The sequence below is a fragment of the Pteropus alecto genome, unplaced genomic scaffold, assembly GCF_000325575.1.
Source record: "Pteropus alecto unplaced genomic scaffold, ASM32557v1 scaffold111, whole genome shotgun sequence".
Taxonomy (NCBI): Eukaryota; Metazoa; Chordata; class Mammalia; order Chiroptera; family Pteropodidae; genus Pteropus; species Pteropus alecto.
Window position 1 is genome coordinate 2,667,058 of NW_006431915.1, and position 21,385 is coordinate 2,688,442.

A 21,385-nucleotide genomic window follows, 5' to 3' on the forward strand; every position below is an offset into this window, starting at 1 on the left:
ACAAATCCCTGTTCTTTTCAGGGGTGAAGGAGGACACTGGCCAAGGTCAAGAGTCCTGTGCTTCCAGGTCACAGTTTTGTACTGAACTAGAGGAGGGACTTTGAGGAAGTAGCTGAACGGATCAGTTCTCCGTTTCCATATCAATAAACTGAAGATAATAAAACTGACTTTGTAGAATGTTAGGAGAATAAAAAGTAGCTATGCGGGTAGAGCACTTAACCATGCTTGAAACATAGTGAGCACTTAATAAATTGTAGCAGTAGTCCGCATTAATTATTATTATTTAAGCTCCAAGGTATCATTCTGAGTGCTCAGGACTGTGTAAAATTCACTTAGACACACATAGTGAAATTGGAAACTGCGATGAAAACTAAAGTGGTAGAGGAACTGAAAAGGAGACCTATTAAAATAAGTTTGAAAGAACCGACTATTTACAGGGGAGAAGCGAAGACTGGAGGGTGATTAAATGACTGTCTTCAAGGTGTTCAAGACATCGTTATATGGAGAATTATACCCAGCCGTTCGCCATCTCCACTGAGGTCGACAGAACCAGGGCCCATGGCACCGGCCAGAGCCAAAAATAAAAGTGGAAGTAGTAGAAATGACAAAATATAAATCAGGAACAAACATGAAGAGAGCAAGGGGAATGGAGTCTCAAGGAAGGTGCCAGAAAAGTTCATGTCAGCACTTCCCATGAACCCCTGAGCTGGAAAAGGATATCCTCAGTGTGGGGGCTGGTCCCCCTGGTTCAGCCTGTACCTCCATCTCTTGCTGTGGGCACCAGCTTGCTCACGGTTCACGTCCACATGTGTCTTAACCAGAGCAGCTGGCATTAATGCTTACAGCCGTGGTTCTCAGCCTGCGGTCTGTCTTGCCTCCTCAGGGTGCATTTGTGTGAAGGCATTTTGGGGTGGTCATGACTGCAGAGGAGGGAATGCTACTGGTAATCCGGTGAGTCGAGGCCAGGGACACTGATAAACATCCAGTAATGCACAGAACAGCCCCCGACAACAAGGAATTTTCTGGCCCCAAAATGTCAATGGTGCTACTGTTGAGAAACCCTGGGTTAGAGGAGCAGAAGGCTCAGTGCTTTTACCCAAAGCATTTTTTCCTCCCTTTACACCAAGCCATGGAACTGAATGGTTAGAAGACTGTTAAACATTTGCTATTCTAAGAAAATGTGTGGATTACATTATAATCATGTGTTTCTTAGCTGTCTGCTATACTTTGGTTTAAAAATATTTATATTTCTAAATAAGCGACTGACTCTTTGTATAGGGAAAATAACATATGCATTAGAGCTCCAGGGAGTATGTTGCAAGACACCACCTTCCACGCTTCCTCTGCCCAGCTTTTGTGCTGGCCAATTAATCGCTGCATTCAAGGACTCCCAAGGCAGGGACTGCCCTGTAGGGAGAAAGTGATGGTTGAGACTAAGGCATGACGCTGGGTGGGGAAAATTCCCCAGGGGCCCAACGCAGGCCAGCTACACAGGGAAGGCTCACTGAATGGGTCACACCACCCCGCAAAATTCTGATGCTCGGGAAACGCTGCTACTCAGTGACTCTGAGAATAAATCACGCTTTCTTGACTTAATAATACATTGCCGTTTCTAAATAATATAAGTATATGTTGTGTGCGTCCATTTGTAAACTTTCAGAGTCTTCTGAAATCCAGACACAGCGTGAAAACACACGCTATATTTGATCCTTGCATAAATAGCACAGATTTTAATTTTATCCCAGTTATGGATATCTGGCGCGTGCGCCAATGCTCTGGGCAGGCTGGTGTGAAATTTAATTTGAGCAGTTAAACACAAGGGTGAGAGAGTGCAAAATAAACAAGCACACGCGTTTCCAGCCCTAAGCATTTGGTATGTTAACGGGAAAGGCACCCAAATCCTCTCTCTCTTTTATTTTTTCCCTTGTGACAATCAGATTACAGATTGAAAAGGCATAAATCCGTCGTATCTCCCACACCACCCCCATCTCCCTCCGAATGTAGCCTGCAGCCTTTTCATTTGTGCAGTCTTCATAGTTAGAGTTGGAGTTTTAGTGAATGAAAGTGTACAGGTTTCTTTGTTTTCAGATTTGGTATTAGATCAGTGATTCCCTTGGTTTCAGAAAAAGTAAAACAGTCTCCTTGAGAACGTTTTGCAAAGGGAAACAGGAATGGAATTGGAGGCGATGGGAAATGATGGATTTGCAGTTTGACAGACAGGGATGCAGAGCTCAGTTTGGCCAAGGTCGATGTCTGTGACTTGGAGAGTTATTTAAGCGCTGTGTTCCTCACTTTACTAATTTGTAAAAATGGGAATAACTCCGGCCTAATCGAGTTGCTAGGAGGGTGCACAGTGGTGGCACGTAGGGGCTCGGGGGGTGTCAGTTTCCTGCCCCCCAAGGTGGACATCTGTAAGTCCACCTCAATAACCTTTGGTGGGAAAGTCGGAAGTGCTAACTAATGGTTGCTGTCGATAATCATTAATGTTGGGAAAAGTGGCAGCCACTTCCATTCTTCTCCCCTCCTTTAATCACCTCCATCCAGGAATTAGCAAGCACCTTCCACGCTAATTTATAGCTCATTCTGGGTATTAAGTACACAACCAGCTTTCGGCCCTAAAAACACCGACTTGTGCCAGACGAATACCTTGTTTTGGGGTTTGAGAAGAATATTATCTGTGTGTGCAGTTCACAGACCCAAACTCACAAGAAGTAGCAAAATTGAGTTGGGTGCGTTTCTTATATTCCAAAGAAAGAACATCAGCTTACCATCAGTAAAAATTCCCATCTTTCCATTCAATTTGTCTCCACAGAAGAGCGAGTTGTCCCCATTGAAGTGTGCCGTTCCAAACTGTCAAAATACTTGCAGGGAGTAGTTTTCCGCTGTGATAAGTGTACCTTCACCTGCTCCAGTGACGAGAGCCTCCAGCAACACATAGAAAAGCACAATGAACTGAAACCTTACAAATGCCAGCTCTGCTACTATGAGACCAAGCACACGGAGGAACTGGACAGCCACCTTCGGGACGAGCATAAGGTACTTGCCTGGGACTTAATTGCCTCCCACCCGCAGCATACCTGTGGAAAGGGCCGGAGCGGGGTGGGAGAGCTGACTTTCGTCACACTTACTGTACGCAAGTCAGAGACAGGAACTAAAATAATGTTTAAAATGAGGTTCAGTTTTTTTCTATTAGCAAAGACACATAAGGTCATTTTAGAAAATCGGAACACATAGATGGAGATAAGGAAAATCACCCATAATCATAATGCTACCACCCAATTCCGGCTGCTTAACATTTTTGGGCTCTTCTGTGCCCGATTTCCTCTGTTTTACATAATTGTGATTATACTATACATGACTTGGTTTGTTTTTCCATATTATTTTAAATGCATTGTCACAAGTGTTGGCGAACTCTCTGTAAAGGGCCAGATAGAAAATATTTTAGACTTTACAGGCCAGATGGTCTCAGTGGCAACTACTTAACTGCCCTTGTAGCAAGAAAGCCACCACAGACAAGACATAAATGAATGGGCATGGTTGTGTTCCAGTAAAACTTTGTCTACAAACGTAGGTGACAGGCTGTGGACCCATAGTTGCCAGCTTCTCTTCTATCTGATGGCCATACCACCAAGTCCCTCGGTTGTGTAGGCTGTTTCCATATTTTGCTAACTATGATAATTTTCCAAGGCATCGCTATTCCTGGCTAAGCAATATAAGGATTGTAAAATATGTGTTTTATTTGAGGAAGTGGATTGATAAAGAACAGATTAGTACAAGACATAAAGTAAAAAGGTTTATGAAAAAATTCTCTGCCCAAGGTCTGCAGATTGTAGGTTAAAATCATCCAGGACAGCTTCCTCATTTCTCACAAGGCCTATTTTGGGCACGTCAGGAATTGAGATGGATAGTTTCTGGTTCTGTGTATTACTGAGTGCAGGAGGGCACGCTATGATTTGGATTTGTTTCATGAAAAGAGCCTGTTGAAATGCTTTCTAATTAACTGACAGATCCCAAACATCTAGTGAGTGTTTACGTAAGGCACAATGAAAAGCACTTTTGATATTGTTTCTTTTTCCTTTGCTCTGTGTCCTGGCAGTAGAAACACAGGCCCTCTATTTTAGCCTTACAAACCCAAGTTATAAAATTTTAGTTTGAATCATCTGCACCCAAGGGTTAGAATTTTTCTGCAAGGTATTGAGAGAGAAGGCTGAGCTGTATCACCCATCCACAATTTAATGATTTTATGGTAGCTTTTCTGCTTTGGAATGCATTCATTTTCTAACGTGTCTGCCCAAAAGTGAAAGCAGAGAAGAAAAGCCTAAATTACCTCACTTAAAAACTTTAATATCCTTTCTTATTCAAATTTCCTGAGCATTGCTTCCCCCAAACTCAAAGGTAAAGCACTCATCCATTTCACACCAAGCTTTCTACTTTTATATACTTGTATCTAATTTTCGTGACCACCTCAGATCTTTTTATTATCATATTCAAGCCTTCAGGCTCGTATTTTGGGATGAAGCAAACCAGGAAGATAAATTGTTGCACAGTAGTTTGTGAGTCACTGGGGAAATCCAGGGAAGGTTAGAAACCCAGAGGCTTCCTGAACTAGAGAGGAAGGTTGGGGCTTCTGGGTTTGCATCAGGAAAGTGGGTTGCTCAGGAAACTGGGGACCCAGTTTAGAGCTTTTGGAGCCAAATGGACCTGGGTTTGAATCTCGCCTCTACCATTTACTGTGTAACTTCAGCAAGTTAAATTTCTGTGTCTGTTTTCTGATTTCTGAATGAGAATTGCTATACTTTTCTCAGAGGTTTTGTAAGATTAAATGAGATCCTGGTATTTCCCACATTTTGAGACTGACTGTGGTCTTCAACCTATTTGTGAATTGATTTGTGCTCAAGTAAAACAACAGTTGTAGCCGTCATAAAAGAAGTTATGTTCCTAAAGACCTAAACTATAAAATCACTAATTATACCTTGCATTTTAAACACGTCTTTGATGTTATACTTTTCACTATGCCAAGTTATGTTTTTTTTTTTAAATTTTACTCTTTCTCGTGGTTGACCGGCTTATTAAGTCCAACGAGCACCTAATTGAGGCTGTAGAACTGCCACTTTCAACATGCCTAATGATTTTCATCTCAGTCTCAGTTGCTAAGTTTATGAGACTCATGCTTATTACCAATAGCGGCACTTGCTTTTTCCCGTTTTCTACACCTTCTTTTCTAAATGATGGGTACAAAATGCAGTTTGAATTTTTGAAATAATTATCCAGACACTATTTTATAAACAAAGATAGCAGTGCTGCTGAAACAGAATTTTTGACTGATAGGCAGTGACATCATGCACTAGTTAAAAATGGTCATTCATCAGGGTGAAAGGAGATACAAAGTCAGCATTCATAAAAATGGTATAGGAGTGCCGATGTACAGTGCACTTAAGACAAGTTTGTTAATAATTATATACAAAAGTCAAGGACCATAAGGAAGGAACAAGAAATTAAGGCATAAAAATTGGAAAAGAAGAAATAAAACAGTTTTTGTTAACAGACAATGTGATCTTTGTAGGTAGAAAGTCCTAAATAATTTACTAAAAAAGCTACTAGAATATTAGTGAGTTTAGCAAAGCTGCAGGATATAAGATCAATTATATTTCTATAGATTAGTATTGGAAAATCTGAAAATGACATTTTAAAAAGATCTATTTCATTTACAATACATCAAAAAGAATAAAATATTTAAGAATAAATTTTAACACAAGAGCTGTGAAAGTTATACACTGAAAATGACAGAATATTGTTGAGAGAAATAAAATAACTAAGTGAATGCAGTATATACTATATTCATGGATATGAAGATTCAATACTGGTAATTCTTCTCAAACTGATATACAGATTCAGTGTAATCCTCTATCAAAATCTCATGGGCTTTTTTCTTTGGTTAAAGTTGACAAACTGACACTAAAATGTAAGTTGAAATGCAAAGGACCTAGAATAGCCTAAACATTGTAGAAAAAGAACTAAATTGAGGACTCACCCTTCCTTGCTTTGAAGTTTACTATGAAGGTACAGTAACCAAGCTTGTGTAATATTGGCATAAGGATAGATGCCTAGATCCGTGATGCAGAAGAAAAAGTCCAGAAATAAACCCTCAGATATGCGGTCAGTTGATTTGCATCACAGGTGCTAAGGCAATAAGGAAAGATAGTATTTCAACAAACAGTGCTGGAACAATTGGACTTCCATATGCAAAATAATGATTATGGACCCTTACAGTAGTCCCAACACAAAAATTAAATCAAAATGGATCATAAACCTCAATGTATGAACTAAAAGTATAGAACTTTTAGAAAAATAGTAGAAAACTTCCCTAGGGTTAGGGAGAATTTCTTAGATACAATATAAAAGCTGTGGACATTTTTAAAAAATCAGTAAATTAGATGTCATCAAATTAAATTTTTGCTTTTTAGCAGACAACATTAAAAAATGAAAAGGGAAGCAACAGATTTGAAGCAAATATTTGCAAAGTAATTATCTAACAAAGGACTTTAAACTAGATAAAGAACTTTCACAACTCAATAATAAGATAAACAATTCAACTTAAAATGAGAAAAAGATTTGAATAGATACTTTATCAAGGGGATATGTAAATGGCAAATGATCACATAAAAAGATCCTCAGTGAGACTCATCATTAGGGAAATGCAAATTAAAACAACAGTAAATTGTTACTACCCACCTACTAGAATGCCTAAAATTAAGAAGACCAATAGTGCCAAAGTGTTAGCAAGGATGTGGAGAAACGGGAAATCTCAGACAGTGCTGGCTGGAATATAAAATGGCAGATCCACTTTGAAGCATTTTGGCAATTTGTCTAAAAGTAAACGTACACTTCCCATGTGATCCAGCAAGACTACTCCCTCGTAAAGTTGATGGGTAAACAAAATGTGCTACGTATTCATAAGGTGGAATAATGCTGCTTATCAATGAAAAGAAATGAGCTACTAACACATGTAATAATATAGACAAATCTTTAAAACATGTTAAGTGGACAGAAGGCAGACACAAAAGACTATGTACTTTATGATTCCATTTATATGAAATTTCTAGAAAAGGCAAAACTGTAGAGAGAAAGCAGATCAGAGGTTGGTTTGGCTGGAGAGAGGGAGCAGGGATTGATTATTGCAGAGTATGAGGGAACTTCTCAGAGTGATAGAAGGATTATTAAACTAGATTGTGTTGAGGGTTGCACAGATGCATATATTTACTAAAATTCGTTGAACTGTTTATTTAAAATAGATGAGTTTTTGTTTGTTTATTTTCGTTTGTTTGTTTGTTTTACCGCCTACAACACCCAATCTTCCTAGGTGGTCTCCCATCCAAGTTCTCACCAAGTCTGACCTTGCCTAGCTTTCTAGATCAGACGGAATTAGGCGTGTTCAGGGTAGCATGGCCGTAGACCAAAATAGACGAGTTTTAAAATAAATAAAAATAAAATAGGTGAATTTTTAGTAAAGTATACCTCCAAGGACCCGACACATAGTAGGTCCTCAATAAATGTTAATTTCCTACAGTCTTTTCTTAAAAAGTTGACATTGGGAACAGATAGATCTAAAAGGTGCTCAAGATTCAATTTAATGTGTAAACTGTGAAAAATAAAAGGCACAATAGACTTAGCAATTGGTTCTAAGCTAAAGTTTACTTTTTTCTTCCTCCAGTTATATGTTGAGCGCATTGCTCATTTACATTCTTCCATGAATAGCTTTAGGTGATTTTGTGTGGTGGGATGAATCTATAGAAGAAACTAAAAGACGTAGTAGGATATATTTTCAGTCAGGATTTTATTAAACAGAACTGGATATTCAAAACTGGCCTTCTCAATTCCACCTGCAAAAGCTTGTAAACCTCAGGACTGTCTCTAAAGATGTAAGAGACTGGACAAAATACTGGTAACAGCAAGCAGGGTCCTTCAAGTCAAATATACCATTTCTTTTAAAACCCAAATTCTCAAGTGCACTGGATTTATGCTGTCATGTTTATCCTCAAAAGCCAAGGTAAAGTAGAAAGGGGATGACAATTGGCACTCACATTTTTTTAGGTGACACAGTGAATCTTGTCTTACTAGATCTTTATCTTTATGCTGGTGGGCAAGGAAACACCTGAAATCTCTTGGAATCTAAAGTAAACGGTGCAGGATCTTTAAATTTTTATTTTTTTCATCCTTCAACTCCCTGCCTTTTTTTGATCTCACTAGATTTTCTAAAAGATAGACTATCCTATTATTCCTTTCTCCCGACTTCCATTCCTCTCTCTCTTTTCTCTGTCTCTCTCCCTTTTTCTCTCTCTCTCCCTCTCTCTCTCTCTTTCTCTCTCTTACACACACACACACACACACACACACACACAAACACACACAATGAAATCACTTCTCAGTAGTGCCATTTATTAGCAATGCCAGTGAAAGTTAGGACTTAACATTTCTAGGAACCTTAAAGTCATGAAAAAACAAATCTTGCACTCACATAAAGCGCGCGCGCACACACACACACACACACATTTTTAAAGAAAGTTTAAGTATATGCAATACCTTGTTAGTGTTCTTTATGGTTCTGAAGTCTCTTTGCTAGTTTAAGGAACATAAAAATATATTATCTCTAACTTAGTTTGCTCGTAAAATTGTCATGTTCGGTATATTAAATTTAGAAGGATAGTCTATTCAGGCAGTACACATTCACTAATTTAATTTACTTTGAAATGTTTTTAATTTTTTATACAAATGGAGCCTCAGGCGGCTGAACTCTAAGGAACTCCCATCTCTTTCTTTTTGCCGGTTAGGGGAGAGCAGCGGAACATTAAGCTCAGGAGGAATCACCAACATTTTAGTTATTTCAATAAAGTTGTTCAGCTTTCTGGACCGGTGAAATCCACAGTGGCATAAAAGTCACACAGAACATTTGTTTCCAGCAAAGAAAATGAGAAGAAATAAAAGAAGGATCTTCCCCTATGCCCGATCATAAACACACAGTTGGCCACATATTTTTTTGGATTGCATTTAATTTCTGAACTAAGTACTAGGAGCTTTAGCTTTATCAGCTCCAAGGATTTCTCTAGAAGATTATGTCATTTCACCTCCGTTTCCCCTCATGTTAGTCTTGTTTCTTGATTTGTTAACTATAGACCTGTTTCTTTTTGTATTTTGGAAGACAGTGAAATCAGAAGTAGATGAGCGAGAGGTGTGACCATTTTACAGAGAGAGGTGCCTGGCCAGACCTTAGATGAATTTTTCAAGTAGGCGTCTGAAGATGTTCTGTGCCTACAACCTTTGAAACTATCCACGAACCTCTCCAGTCAAAGTTGATAGCTCCTGCTTCTGGGCTTCTGTAGGACTTTCCTTCCTCCATCAAACCGTTTATATTTCATGCTGCCTCAACTTGCACTTAACTCTTAGCAAGTCCCTGCCTTGACTTTGGATGCAGCATTCTTAAAACGGAAACCACATTATTTACCTCGTTTCTTCCAAAATCTAATATAGTACCCTGCATACAATAAAGGCTCCAGTAGCTGTTTGTTTAAAAAAAAAAAAATGATTAAATTAAGTTGCTTTTCAGGTAGGAAATGTTAAGTATCCTGTTCATTCAGATAAGCAAAATGTGGCAGCAGCATCAGCATTTCTGCGTCTGGGTTTTCAGTCCAGAAGACTGGCAACAGCACAGTTGGCCAAAAACAAAGTTCTTAGACTTTCTTAATGATGCCTTTCACTTGGCTTTCTTGAGTACTTCTGACTGGAGTTATGCTTAGATTCTCAAAATGAGTTGTTTTTGTCTGTTTTGCTAAGTTAAGACTGGCAGAAACATGTCTTCACTGATTGCAAAAGAAGGTAGATATATTCCTTGACTTCTGTGCTCCATACCCTTCTGGGTACTTTACTGTCTTTTACTCTTATTGTTCTTGGAAAGGTTTTTTTCGTCTGAAGAAAAATTCCCAAAGCTTCTTCTCTATCCCATCAAATTTTATTATCGTTTAATAAAATAATAAATTTTATTTATTATTGTCACAATACTTTTTCTTCCTTCTTGTGTTTCGGCAGTGTATTAGGGATAATCTTTACTTATTTTGTAAATAATTTTGCATTTCTTCAGATGATTTACATTATAATGGGGAAACTGGAGCTATATCATCTCAAGATGTGAGTTCTAATCATGGCTTTATTACTGACTTGTTTTCTGTTCTGTTTTCTTCATCTATAAATATGGAAGATAACATATCTTACATGATGGTCCATAATAGTTACGTGATAGAAAAACTACTGGATTGATTTTTTAGCACATAGTAGATATTTGGTAAAAATTGAAACAGTCTTTTAGAAAATGTACAATTTTATTCTCTCATTAGCAAGAAGATTTATATCATGGAATGCACATATTATGGCAATATTATGAATTTCTTTATGCTTTATGATCTCCCATGGGTTTTTATGTTACTGGTAAATTGAAATAACATTTATTGTGTGTCAACTACATGACTGACCTTATACTCTGCACTAAACATAAAAAGCTAAATAAGAAACAGTTGCTACCCTGGAAGAGTTTATAAGCAAGTATTCAAGACAAGTTTAAACAAAGAGTCACAACCCAGCATGTTAAATGCTTGAGAAGAATATCTATAAAATAGGAGGGCAGAAAAGAACAGAGCAAATAGCTATCTTTTCTAGAAGCTTTTATGAGAGTTCTGATTGAAATGCTCTTATCTGAGAATTCAAAGTTTTTACCTATACATTTGACCATCTTCCTATAAGAAATTGTAGAGACGATGCTTGGCTGATATCTTTCCCTCATTCCCATTCTGACTTTCAAAGATGGGCAAAGATCTGCTGGGTAAACCACCTGATATCATAAGTCACGGGTTGGCAAACTCTGACCCGTGGACCAAATTGTCCCATCGCCTATTTTTATATGGCCTGCCAGCTAAGAATGGTTTTGACATTTTTAAATGGTCGAAAAAAATCAAAAGAGTAATATTTCATGGCATGGGAAATTATATAAAATTTGAATCTTGGTGTTCATAAGTACTGTTTCATTGCAACACGGCCAAGCCCATCCATTTCCATACTATCTGTAGCTTCTTTTGTTCGAGCTACAGCAGCAGCTGAGTAGTTGTGACAGAGGCTGTGTGGTCCAGAAAGCCTAAAATATTTGCTTACCTAGCCCTTTACAGAAAAATTTTGCCAGCTTTTGCTGTAAGTCCTTTAAAATCTTTGCCTCACTACACATTTTCAGTCTGTGACAGAAATAGGCATTTCTGATGTAAGAAGCAGTTTTCCCATGCTCTCTGATGTCACTTTTTCTAGAAATAAGAAGTTCACATTGGCCTTTCTTTTTAACATGGACATGTACTGTTAGGTGATGGGAACATCCTGACCGGGTGTCCCATTTTGAAGGTACAAATGTTAAGTAAGTAGGAGGGGGAAATCTGGAAATGTTAAGTGGATTTTTCTTCATTCACAGTCTCTCCCACCTACTGTCTGCTAAGTAATCTCAAGACAAGGGCATCCGATTGCATTTTTTCATTAACAAGGAGGTTTAAATAAGTCTTTCCTGTGAGACTGGGTTTGCTAAATATGAAAATGCATGTTCAGCTTGGTAATATTTGTAAGTCATATAACGCTTCTCCTCTTAGAATAAGCCTCAAACATGGAAATTCTTTCATATGCTAGGGACAGATCCAAACCATTTTGCTGAATGGTTAAAAACCAACAAACGAGAAGACAGGTGTAGTTAGTTATGAAGCTTGAACATCAAACGAGAGCTCGGAAGGCTTTGCAGTGTCGTCGCGTCAGGGGTGACTTTCCATGTAAAAGCATTTGCCAGTCTATGGCATTTCATATCACATTCTTATTGGACAACAGTCTTCACCATGACTCCGGGTTAGTGGCATACACAGGGGACTTTGGATTTGGGGCATTTCCAAATAAATATCACAGGATATAAAGATTGGAATAAAATCTTAGTGTCAGAGTGATTATATATTTGAACAATTCACCCTTCGAAATCATGTGTGGCTTCTCTTGCTTTCAAAGGCTGCGAGGAGCCAGGTTTTAAATCTTAAACTCTTAACCTTACTTTTTGTCTCTGTGTTGTGGGCCTTTGGGGAAACAAGGTAATAAATTCTCATTTCCAGAGAAAAAGGTGAATTTCCTTCAGTATGTCCTTGGCATCATTAAAAAGTTGATCAGATACTCACCAGTCTCGAGGTCTAGAAAGAAACTCCTATGATCATTTTAGAAGCCAACTTAGACATGTTGGAATTTCAATAAAGTCTATACTCTTTGACTTTGACCCTGTAATTTTATGTTTGGAAATTTAGCCTATAAAATTAAAACTAAACATGAAAGAAAGGTTTATGTACAATAAGGTTTATTACTGCATTTTTAATAAGCTAGAAATAACCAAAGGTAAACTCATATGGGAACAGTCAAGTAAACTATAATATATCCACTTAATGAAACATTATGTAACGATTAAAAATAATTCTTATACAGAGAATGATATTTATGCCATGCAAGGCATTAAAAAGCAGGATACACTCGCATATGTTTTCATATGATTACAGCAATGTAAATAATCTATGCATAGAAAACAGCCATACAGAAATATACTAACTTGTTAACAGTTATTATGTATAAGTAGTTGGATTTTAAATGAGGTTTTTTTTTCTATTTTCCAAATTTTCTTTGAGAAAGTTTATAGGAAAGAAAAATATATTAAGTTAAAATGAAGACATCCAGTAGCCAGGAGGTGCAAACAGCACCCACATTGATCTAGACACTGCACTGGCCAGTGGAGACCCAGCTGTGAGTCACATGCAGAGTGTCCTCATGGACTCTCCAGTTCAAGGCGGGGGAAGGGGGGGTGGCGTGCAGGCCGTAATTAATTACTGAGTGGGATGAATTATAAAAGGGAAGCGTAGGGTGATGTGGAAGCACAGAGCAAGGGTATGTAACCAAGGAGGAGTTTAGAGAAGGTCCCCCCGTGACACTGAAGCAAGCCTGGACGACTGAGGTGTCACTACATGGAGGCAGGCTTGAGAGAATTTCAGGCATGTGCACAGAGAGAGAGGCACAACGTCAAGAGCGTGGCATATTCCAGGAAGCTCAGTAAGTTCAGGGTGGTGGGAGCAAAGGGGAGTCAGTCTGGAGAAGGTGGGCCAAGATCAGATGATAGCTGGCCACGTAAACCACAGTAAAAATGAAGATTTTATCCTCAGGGCAAGCAGAGACTGACATGGGCAGATTTAAATATTTTTTAAAAATCACTCAGAGGGCACTGGTGAATAGATGTAAGAGGAGCAAGAATGGATGGTGGGAAACCGCAAGGAAGGAGGGAGGGGACTTAGAATTACCCAGGTAAGAGACAGTGGCTTAACGATGCAAGGAGTCTTCCTTTGGTGTTAAGGTTAATACTGGATTGCTGACTTCAGGATTTAAAATAGGGTAAGGACCCAACACTATAAAGAGTTTTTATTTGAAATTTTTCTAATTACATAGCAAAAACTTTTAGCTTTTACTTTCAAGTCTTTTAATTGCATAGCAAAGATTTTCGAAATCTTCAGAACAACTAAATCCTGGGTCAGCCTCAAGTGATCATCATACTATGAGAATGTCTTGTACTCTTAAAATTCTGCAGAGTCCAAAATGTCAAGTTTTCCAGTGAGGGGAAAAGAAAGAGGAAAAAAAAGAAAAAAAATAACATTTAGTTTGTTGACAGATCTCTGTCACTGTGAGTTCTTTGAGAAGCAGGAGTTCCAATACCTAGCACAGGGCCTGGCACACAACAGGTCCTCAGGGAGTCCTTGTTGAATGAATGAATGAATGAATGAATGCATGAATGAATGCACACTACTGGATTAAACAGTATGTTTGGAGATTCTTTTTTGGCCTTTCTTGGTTTCATTATTTCTGTTTCCTGGCAACTGCCTATCCGTCATGCCCCTTACACACACCTATAGATGCCTTGGCAGAGATGGAATGTGGGAGAAGGCGGCCAGAAAAGACTGCCTTTTAAGTACTGGTCATTTAAAAGATGTTTCTTTATACATATTTCAAATTAGACAAACTGTAATCTTGCCTCCTTTTCCTGAAAAACTGGCAACCTAGAAAACTTTTATTCGGATATTGGTCATAAATACTATTTGATCAAAATGTGGACTTTGTGGCTAAACATAACTTCATACATATGCATTTACGATGCTTATCACACACGTTTCCAAAAACCAGAATTGGAAAAGGCCACCACACTCCCAGAAAAGGGAAAGGAAAGACATTCTGGAGAACTATTGTATTTCAGGTACTGTGCTGACCTTGACTCAAGTCTTTTACAAATAAGGACATTTATGTTGAGTAACTCACCCAGAGTCTGGGTAACGGCAAACCCTGAACTTGACCTCAGGTCCGTCTGATCTCAGAGCTCCTGCTCCTTGTGCCATCCCTTTTTGCTTTCATGCCATAACAATAAGTAAAGATTCATATAGGTCTGCAGGCATGAGGCACAGTAGGTAGGTCCCTAGTCGGGAAGCTGCTGCAAGCAGAGGTGCTTTGGAGGCTGTGACTGTGAACTCTTCGAGGAGAGGAAGGAGAAATAAAGATCAGAACACGGCTTTTTCCTCCTCCTCCTCACCTGAGTCTATTAATTTCTAAAACTTTTTTTCATGAGCACAAGAACTCGTCTTCCCCAAGTGTTTAGCATTGAGACTGACACACTGACATGTTCCACCCTCATGCTGAGTTGTTTTCAAAGTGACTGATTTCATGAACTTCATTATTATAGTTAGAATATATGTATTCTAACTGTGCATTGTTTCTCTTGTTTTAAAAGAGCTTTTATCCTGAATGTTCTTCCTCCTTTGAAATGCTGCTTAACTTCTACATGACATTTTTGGGACAATATTAAGCCTTTTCATAGGACTGTCTGTTGGCCCTGATACTCTCGAGTCTCTCTCACATTTGTCACAGTTGATGATGATGTTCCCATCTGCCAGGCATATGGACTCAGTGGTGCTCAGCAAATCTTTGTTCCAGTCTGATCCCAGAGAATATTTTCGAACTGTCTTGCAAGTTCCTTCTTTCCTCTCCTGTGCTCTCATTACACTCTCTCCTGTAGCAGCTATGGAAATCTGCCTCGGAATCTGATTAACGATGTCCGTGTTCCCTCAACTATACCGTGAGCCTCTGAGGCCAGAACAGGATCTCATTCATCTTTGTGGTTCTCTCTCCTGGAGCCCAACGAGGGGGAGCATAGCGCCTTCCATGTCCAGAGGGGCAGCCCACCGTTGTTTATTGGCTTGAGTCATTTGGTTCGCTTGAGTCCTCCACTAACCTGTCATTCCTGATAATTGTATGCATGCCACTGAAAGAGGTGCTGAAAATAGATTCACGAACAAGGTAAATGTTGTGCTACCATGGATAGGAGAACCCCAAACAGAACATCATTACAGAGTTTGCTTAATGTGGATTTTAATTTTTCCATCGGATGACATTTTGAAGAAAAGTTTGGATTCCCACTTTATTCTAACAACAAAAATCAGCCCTAGTTAACACTTTTTGTTTGGTCCTGGTTCCAAAAGCACAGTCACAGGGAAGCCAGGTTGGCAAGATCTCCCCCGCAAGGGCGAGCAGCCCCGTTCAGCCTGTGGTTCATTCCTCCGTCGTTTGGGCCTTTTTCAGGTAAGCCGTAACTTTGAGCTGGTTGGACGGGTCAACTTGGATCAGCTGGAACAGATGAAGGAAAAGATGGAGAGCTCCAGCAGCGATGACGAGGACAAAGAAGAAGAAATGAGCAGCAAAGCTGATGACAGAGGTTGGTCTCATCCCTGCCCTCGGAGGCCCAGATGGCAGCCAGCATGTCCATGGGGAGACAGAAGGGAAGCAGAGGTTGTTGTAGGAGTAACAGAAGGAACAATCCTTCTTAGTTAAGTAGCAGAACAGACTGACTTAAGAAACACGTCAGGGGCCATATCTTTGCAAATTATTACCAGCTATAGAAACTCCCAAGGAAAACAGGCATTTTCTCTCTAACTATAGCTATTTGTTTATTAAAAATAATATATAGCAGTGATTTGTCTTTAATAAGGAAAACTGGTGTCTAGGGAATCATTAAAATAAGGACTGGCAGATGGCAAGACGGACGACACTGTAAAGCTATTGAGGAATGCAAGTGAACTTCCAATTGAACGCTTATTTAAAATTGCTGCTTCTGGGGCATATACTGCTGGGGTCAAGGGGGAGGCTGCAGAGGACTTGAGCCCTGAGCCTTCTCCCTAAGTCCTTGGTGGGGCCCTTTCCTTAACATCCCCGTTGCTGGTTTTGCTTTGTAAAGAAGAAGAAAGGGATCCACAGCTTTCATTCCATTAGAATATTTACAGAGGACACAGGAGAAGGTCTCGTGGAATTTTTGTACTGTTTTTCCAACTTCCTCTTAGTCTGTAATCATTTTCAAAATGAATTTTTTCAAAGTGTATTTAGTTATAATAAGCATACACGTACGTGATCTATAGTTGGTTTTCTATATTGTTCAACATAGAATATTGTGGCAACCCCAATATGGTGCATATAAGCATATAGGTTGGGCTATGTTACTTTAGTTATTGCAGATTTATCAAAAGCACACAAATAACATAAACGAGAGACATAAACATTATAAATGTCATTTCAGTGATGAGGAGAATGGTATTAGTAGCCATTGTTGAATAACAGTACATGCCAGGCCCAGTGTTGGTCATTTCTAAATAACCTTTTTCCTTCAATCTTATGTAATGTAGAGGGTTCTGCAGTTGGCCTGCCTGGATTAGGCTCCCACTTCTGCTATTTACTAGCTATTTGACTTTGGGTAAAGTATTTTAACTCTTGTATATTCATTAATAATAATAATAATAATAATATTAATAATAATAATAATATCATCACCTACCTCCTAGGGTTGTGTAAAGATTAAATGAGATAACACACAAGACATGACTCAGTTCCTGAAACATAGTAACCACCTAATAAATGATAACTCCGCAATGTAGATGGTATTACTTTTACAAATGGGGAAATAAAGGCTCAGAAAATTTAAGAGCTCATTCAAAGTGAAAACAAACCAAAACAAAAACCATTAGAGGTTGAATTTAGTCTTTTGGCTCCAAGGGCAAGATCCCTTTTACACTACATACCTTTTCCCCAGCCCTTTGAACACTGGAATGTTCATTGAAGGAAACCTGACCCTGAGTTCTGTCAATTCGGTGGCCCTTAGGGCCTCATCCTAAGGTGCACTTTTTGCAGAATATCTTTGTTTTTCCTGCTCGGTTGGCCTGCAAACCTAAGAAAGCCAATTTGGTGGCCTTTTCCTCTGAGGTTCTCCCTGTTCTTTTTCCCCGACCTGCTCCCATCCCCACCCCACCGTGACACCGTAGCAGGAGACTGCAGATGTGCAAAGCCGGGCCCCTGAATCCCCAGTGAAGACGACAGCAGGGACTGCAAGCCGAGGGGCATCAGCGCGCCCATGGCCAACCTGGAAAATAAATGGACAAAGGAAACATCCTCACCATATAGGATGATTGTCCTTCTAAAGTTACAACTTTCAGGGGCCATTTCCTATAAGGGAAATGACTGCGATCCGAGAAGCATGGGTTTTCATTTTCTTTCTTTTTTTTTTTTCTTTTAACATTTCACAAATATGTTCTTGGTGATGAATTCTTTAAGGTCTGTGCGCTGCTACCAGAGGAAGAAGGTGCTTTTGACAGAGGGTAGAGAGTGTGCCCTGCTGTTCCTCTTTAGGAAATAAATTATTCCTCCTTGGCTCCTATGACTTTTTAATCTCTGAAGCTGAGCACACATGATGTTAGAGGTTATAAGCATTGCAGAGGCAAGAACCCTTTAGTCCTCCCCTCCCCTGTGACTCCTCCGCAATAAAAGCATAGACAATTAGAAGAAGAAAATGGCAGTTATATGTGTGGGGCACCAGACAAATTTCCTTGCTTGCCAACATGGCCACCCCCATCTCATGAGCACTGTGATGTCACCTGGCTTGCTTTGACTGGAAAGTTGCATCACATTCGTGAGCCATAACCACACTGGGGGAAAAACAAGTCTTGGGGCAGAGAAGCATGCATTTCTGTCTGGGAGGGTGGGGGATTTACATGAGTAACTTCTAGTCATGTGAACAGGAATGATAAGCCTACACCTTCCCGTCCCCCGCACCAGTCCTTGAAAGAGCAGCCTCCTTTGTCTCATCTCGTTTGAGTCAATTTTCCAACATCTAGGTATATTCTTGCCAACAAGAAGCGACAACACACAATAGCCTCAGGGTGTTTTTGCCAGACGGTCTGTCTTCTAGGAGTAGGGAGCGGGAGGTGGCTTTAGTGCAGCTCTCAGGGCTGATGGGGAGCTATTTGATGTGTGACAGGTAATGATTGGCCTCCTCCTTTGAGGATGAAACAGCATGAGCCATTGGAAAGAATAGATGACTGGTTTCATGTTTCCTAAGGGTAAAGGAGCAAATGTGCCAGGAGCATGCCCCTCGTTGGCAATGGAAGACTTTCATCAGGCACAGTCAGTTCTGGGGCTCACGTCCTTGTAGTTACCCCATTCCCAACGTCCTTTCCCAACACGAGAACTGGAGAGAGGACTGGCTGTGGCCACACTGCGGATCCTGCCTAGAAAGCTCGGAAAAATTTGAAAGAGAAGAAACCAGGCATGAAAAAAATCAAAATTAATCCAAGCAGAATCCTCCCCACCCCCTCTCATTATGCAGCTGGGAGGAGTCAGGAAGGCATTCTGTTGATTTCTTGCCCAAGATAATCCCTGCTAAGGAATTAATGCGCAGAGCAGATGGTGCTGTCTCATTTCCAATGAAAAGAATCAAGGAAGATAGTCTGTGCAATTATTTTTAATGGCTTGTGTGGTGATCTTCTTAATTTGTGAGAAAATGTTTCATCTTTTGTTAAAACTGGCCCCATTCACAAAGCTTTTTGTGCTGGAGATTAAGGCAGCACAGAGATACCTATCCTGTTAACGTCATCCTGAGTATTTTATTAGATGGAGTATTTCAGCCAGGAGACATCTTCCTGTAACACCTCGTATGGACAGGCACAGAGTGATCAAATATGTGGAGATGATCAACGTTTCCCTGTGCACTGCCCTCACTTTGCAGTGTGGCTGTAGAACTGTCTGCATCCTGCAGTTTATAACCCACAGGAAAATTTGGTCCTCTGGTATAATGAAAGACATATGGGGTTCGGACTCAGAATCACACAAAGGCCATAGAAGCTCTCATCTTTGAGTTTGCCAGGAGGAGGCATGGCCTGTAAACAATTAGCCAGCCAGTCCACGTTTATCAGACCTCTCACATGTGCCCAGTGCGGTGGAGGAAACAAATGACGACAGTCAATATTTGATGCTTACAACAGACCCATCCAGAAAATGTCTGTATATCCCCACATTCATAAATTCCACCAATTCGGGAGTAGATGCCAGGCAGCTGGCCAGGCTCCCTCCTTAGCTGAGGACAAGCTTTCACACGCTAGCCTCCCCGTTGTCCAGGATTCACATTCATGCTAGGTTCTTTGCTTGTAGCTCTCATTCAGTGCCCATAGCCACCCTGTGAGGTGTTGATTATGATATCCATGACAGATAACCACAATTTGTGAATCAAGAAGGCATTCTCACGCGGAAGGAGTCAAAACTCCGAGGTCTACTATGTGTAACCCAGCCCGGTGCTTTCAGTGACCTTTGTTCTTTTGGGGGAACAAAGACAAACCTGTGTCAGATAGAAAATGAACATGTGCCAAACTGTGAGGCACTGGTGCCACATCCCAGAAGGGAGAGGCTCGACAGAAAAAAATACTGAGACGCCGTGGGAATGGGGTTCTTCAGGCAGGAAAGATCCAGATTACTTGTGATAGAAGCAATTGGGACGGGGAGGAGAAATGGGGCCGCTTGAGAGCCATTCAAGAACTATCCTTAGGCGGAAAGCCAGGTAGGAGAAAGAATACAGGATCTGGAAATTGCTTCCACAAATGGATTTTCAAGTGAAGGAAAGAGAGGCTTCTTGATGAATATTGACTTATCTCTTCTGCCTACTCCCATGGTGCACAGGTGACACTCTGCTTTCCCTTTACAGATCTGATGAGATTTTCTGAGCGAGGGGCTGCTCTTAACGCTGAGAAGCGTTTTCCGTGTGAATTCTGTGGACGGGCATTTTCACAGGGCTCCGAGTGGGAAAGACACGTGCTGAGACACGGCATGTAAGTCGAGCCATCCCAAGAACGCCTCGGCCCAAGATGTGAGGTGGCAGAGAGACCAGGTTCTTTTTTTTGGTTCCCCTGACGATACCCAGACCCCTCTGTGTCACATTCCTGGGCATGGGAGGAGAGGCAGTTGTCAGGAACTAGGTTGCTCCTTTTCTGTTGGATTTTAAAATGGTCACCCAGACCCAAGTCAAATGAAAATCATCTTTACGAATAATAAATCGCATTCAAGCCCTCGCGTAGAAGTTTCGCGCTTTCTCCAGCCAGTGTCCCTTCAGCTTTCATTAGCATGACATTCTCTGATAGAGCGTGGACCGGGGTCAAAAGATCTGGCTTCTGTTCCTGCCTCTGATGACTCATTCCCTGAGTGGCCTTGAACATTCCCACGCACCTCTTGGTGCCTTCAGTGCTCTGCCTCGGGGACAGAGCCAGCTTCTGCCTGCCTCCCAGGTAGGTGGGAGCATACCTGTAAAACACTTATAAGATCCTTGAATATAAAATCATCCCCTCCACAAGACACCCTTAGTCTACCAGACACAGAACCTACTAGTTGGTCCTTTCAGCAGCAAATGGCCCTGAAAACTGAAGCGTCTAAACTTCAGAGAACATAACCAAGCTTCCCAAGGCATAGGTTCCATCTTCTGTTTGTTTCCACGATTTGTTTCTGGACCTGTCCATTAAGTCTTTAATACATCAGTTATTCTTTTAGTCTTAATAAATATAGCCAATCTCCCAGCTTTGGGGTTCCACTGATGAGTTTGAGCGTAAGACAATTCTTGCTATTACCACTTAGGACTTACACTGTTCCCAGTAGCAGAGGGAACACAGAACAGTTATGTTAATCTAGAAACGAAGCATGATGTCATCACCACATAGTGTAATAATGGATATTTTTGTAGGTTCCAATCTTTGATAACATACCAGACATACATGACCTAAGCATAACATGTAGCAGGGAAAAATCACTCACGATTTAGTCATACATTCATGATGTTTGTTCCAAAAAAAAACCCCAAGGCCTTTTTAGGATCAGGGAAATAAGGATATGAGTCTTTTGTTGTTTAATTAGGAAAAATTATATTCGTTTGTCTCCAACCATCTATGTTTTTCCA

At 40.2% G+C, this 21,385-nt stretch overlaps 1 protein-coding gene across 10 annotated transcripts in view; it reads left to right on the forward strand.

Moving 5' to 3' along the window:
- The window catches only part of ZNF462 (zinc finger protein 462), a 130,965-nt gene that overhangs the window by 105,073 nt on the left and 4,507 nt on the right, over window positions 1-21,385 (forward strand). For 7 of the 10 annotated variants that reach the window (XR_001518130.2, XM_015599816.2, XM_015599808.2 and 4 more), the window contains 3 exons: window positions 2,813-3,036; window positions 15,712-15,844; window positions 20,147-20,270. Coding sequence is in view for 8 of the 10 variants with exons in the window: in XM_015599816.2 (XP_015455302.1) it covers window positions 2,813-3,036; window positions 15,712-15,844; window positions 20,147-20,270 (481 nt within the window). In the remaining 2 variants the exon portion in view is untranslated. Of the gene's footprint in view, window positions 1-2,812; window positions 3,037-15,711; window positions 15,845-20,146; window positions 20,271-20,579; window positions 21,310-21,385 lie in introns of those variants that run through there. The other 3 variants (XM_015599830.2, XR_001518133.2, XM_025041441.1) reach the window with 3 other exon arrangements.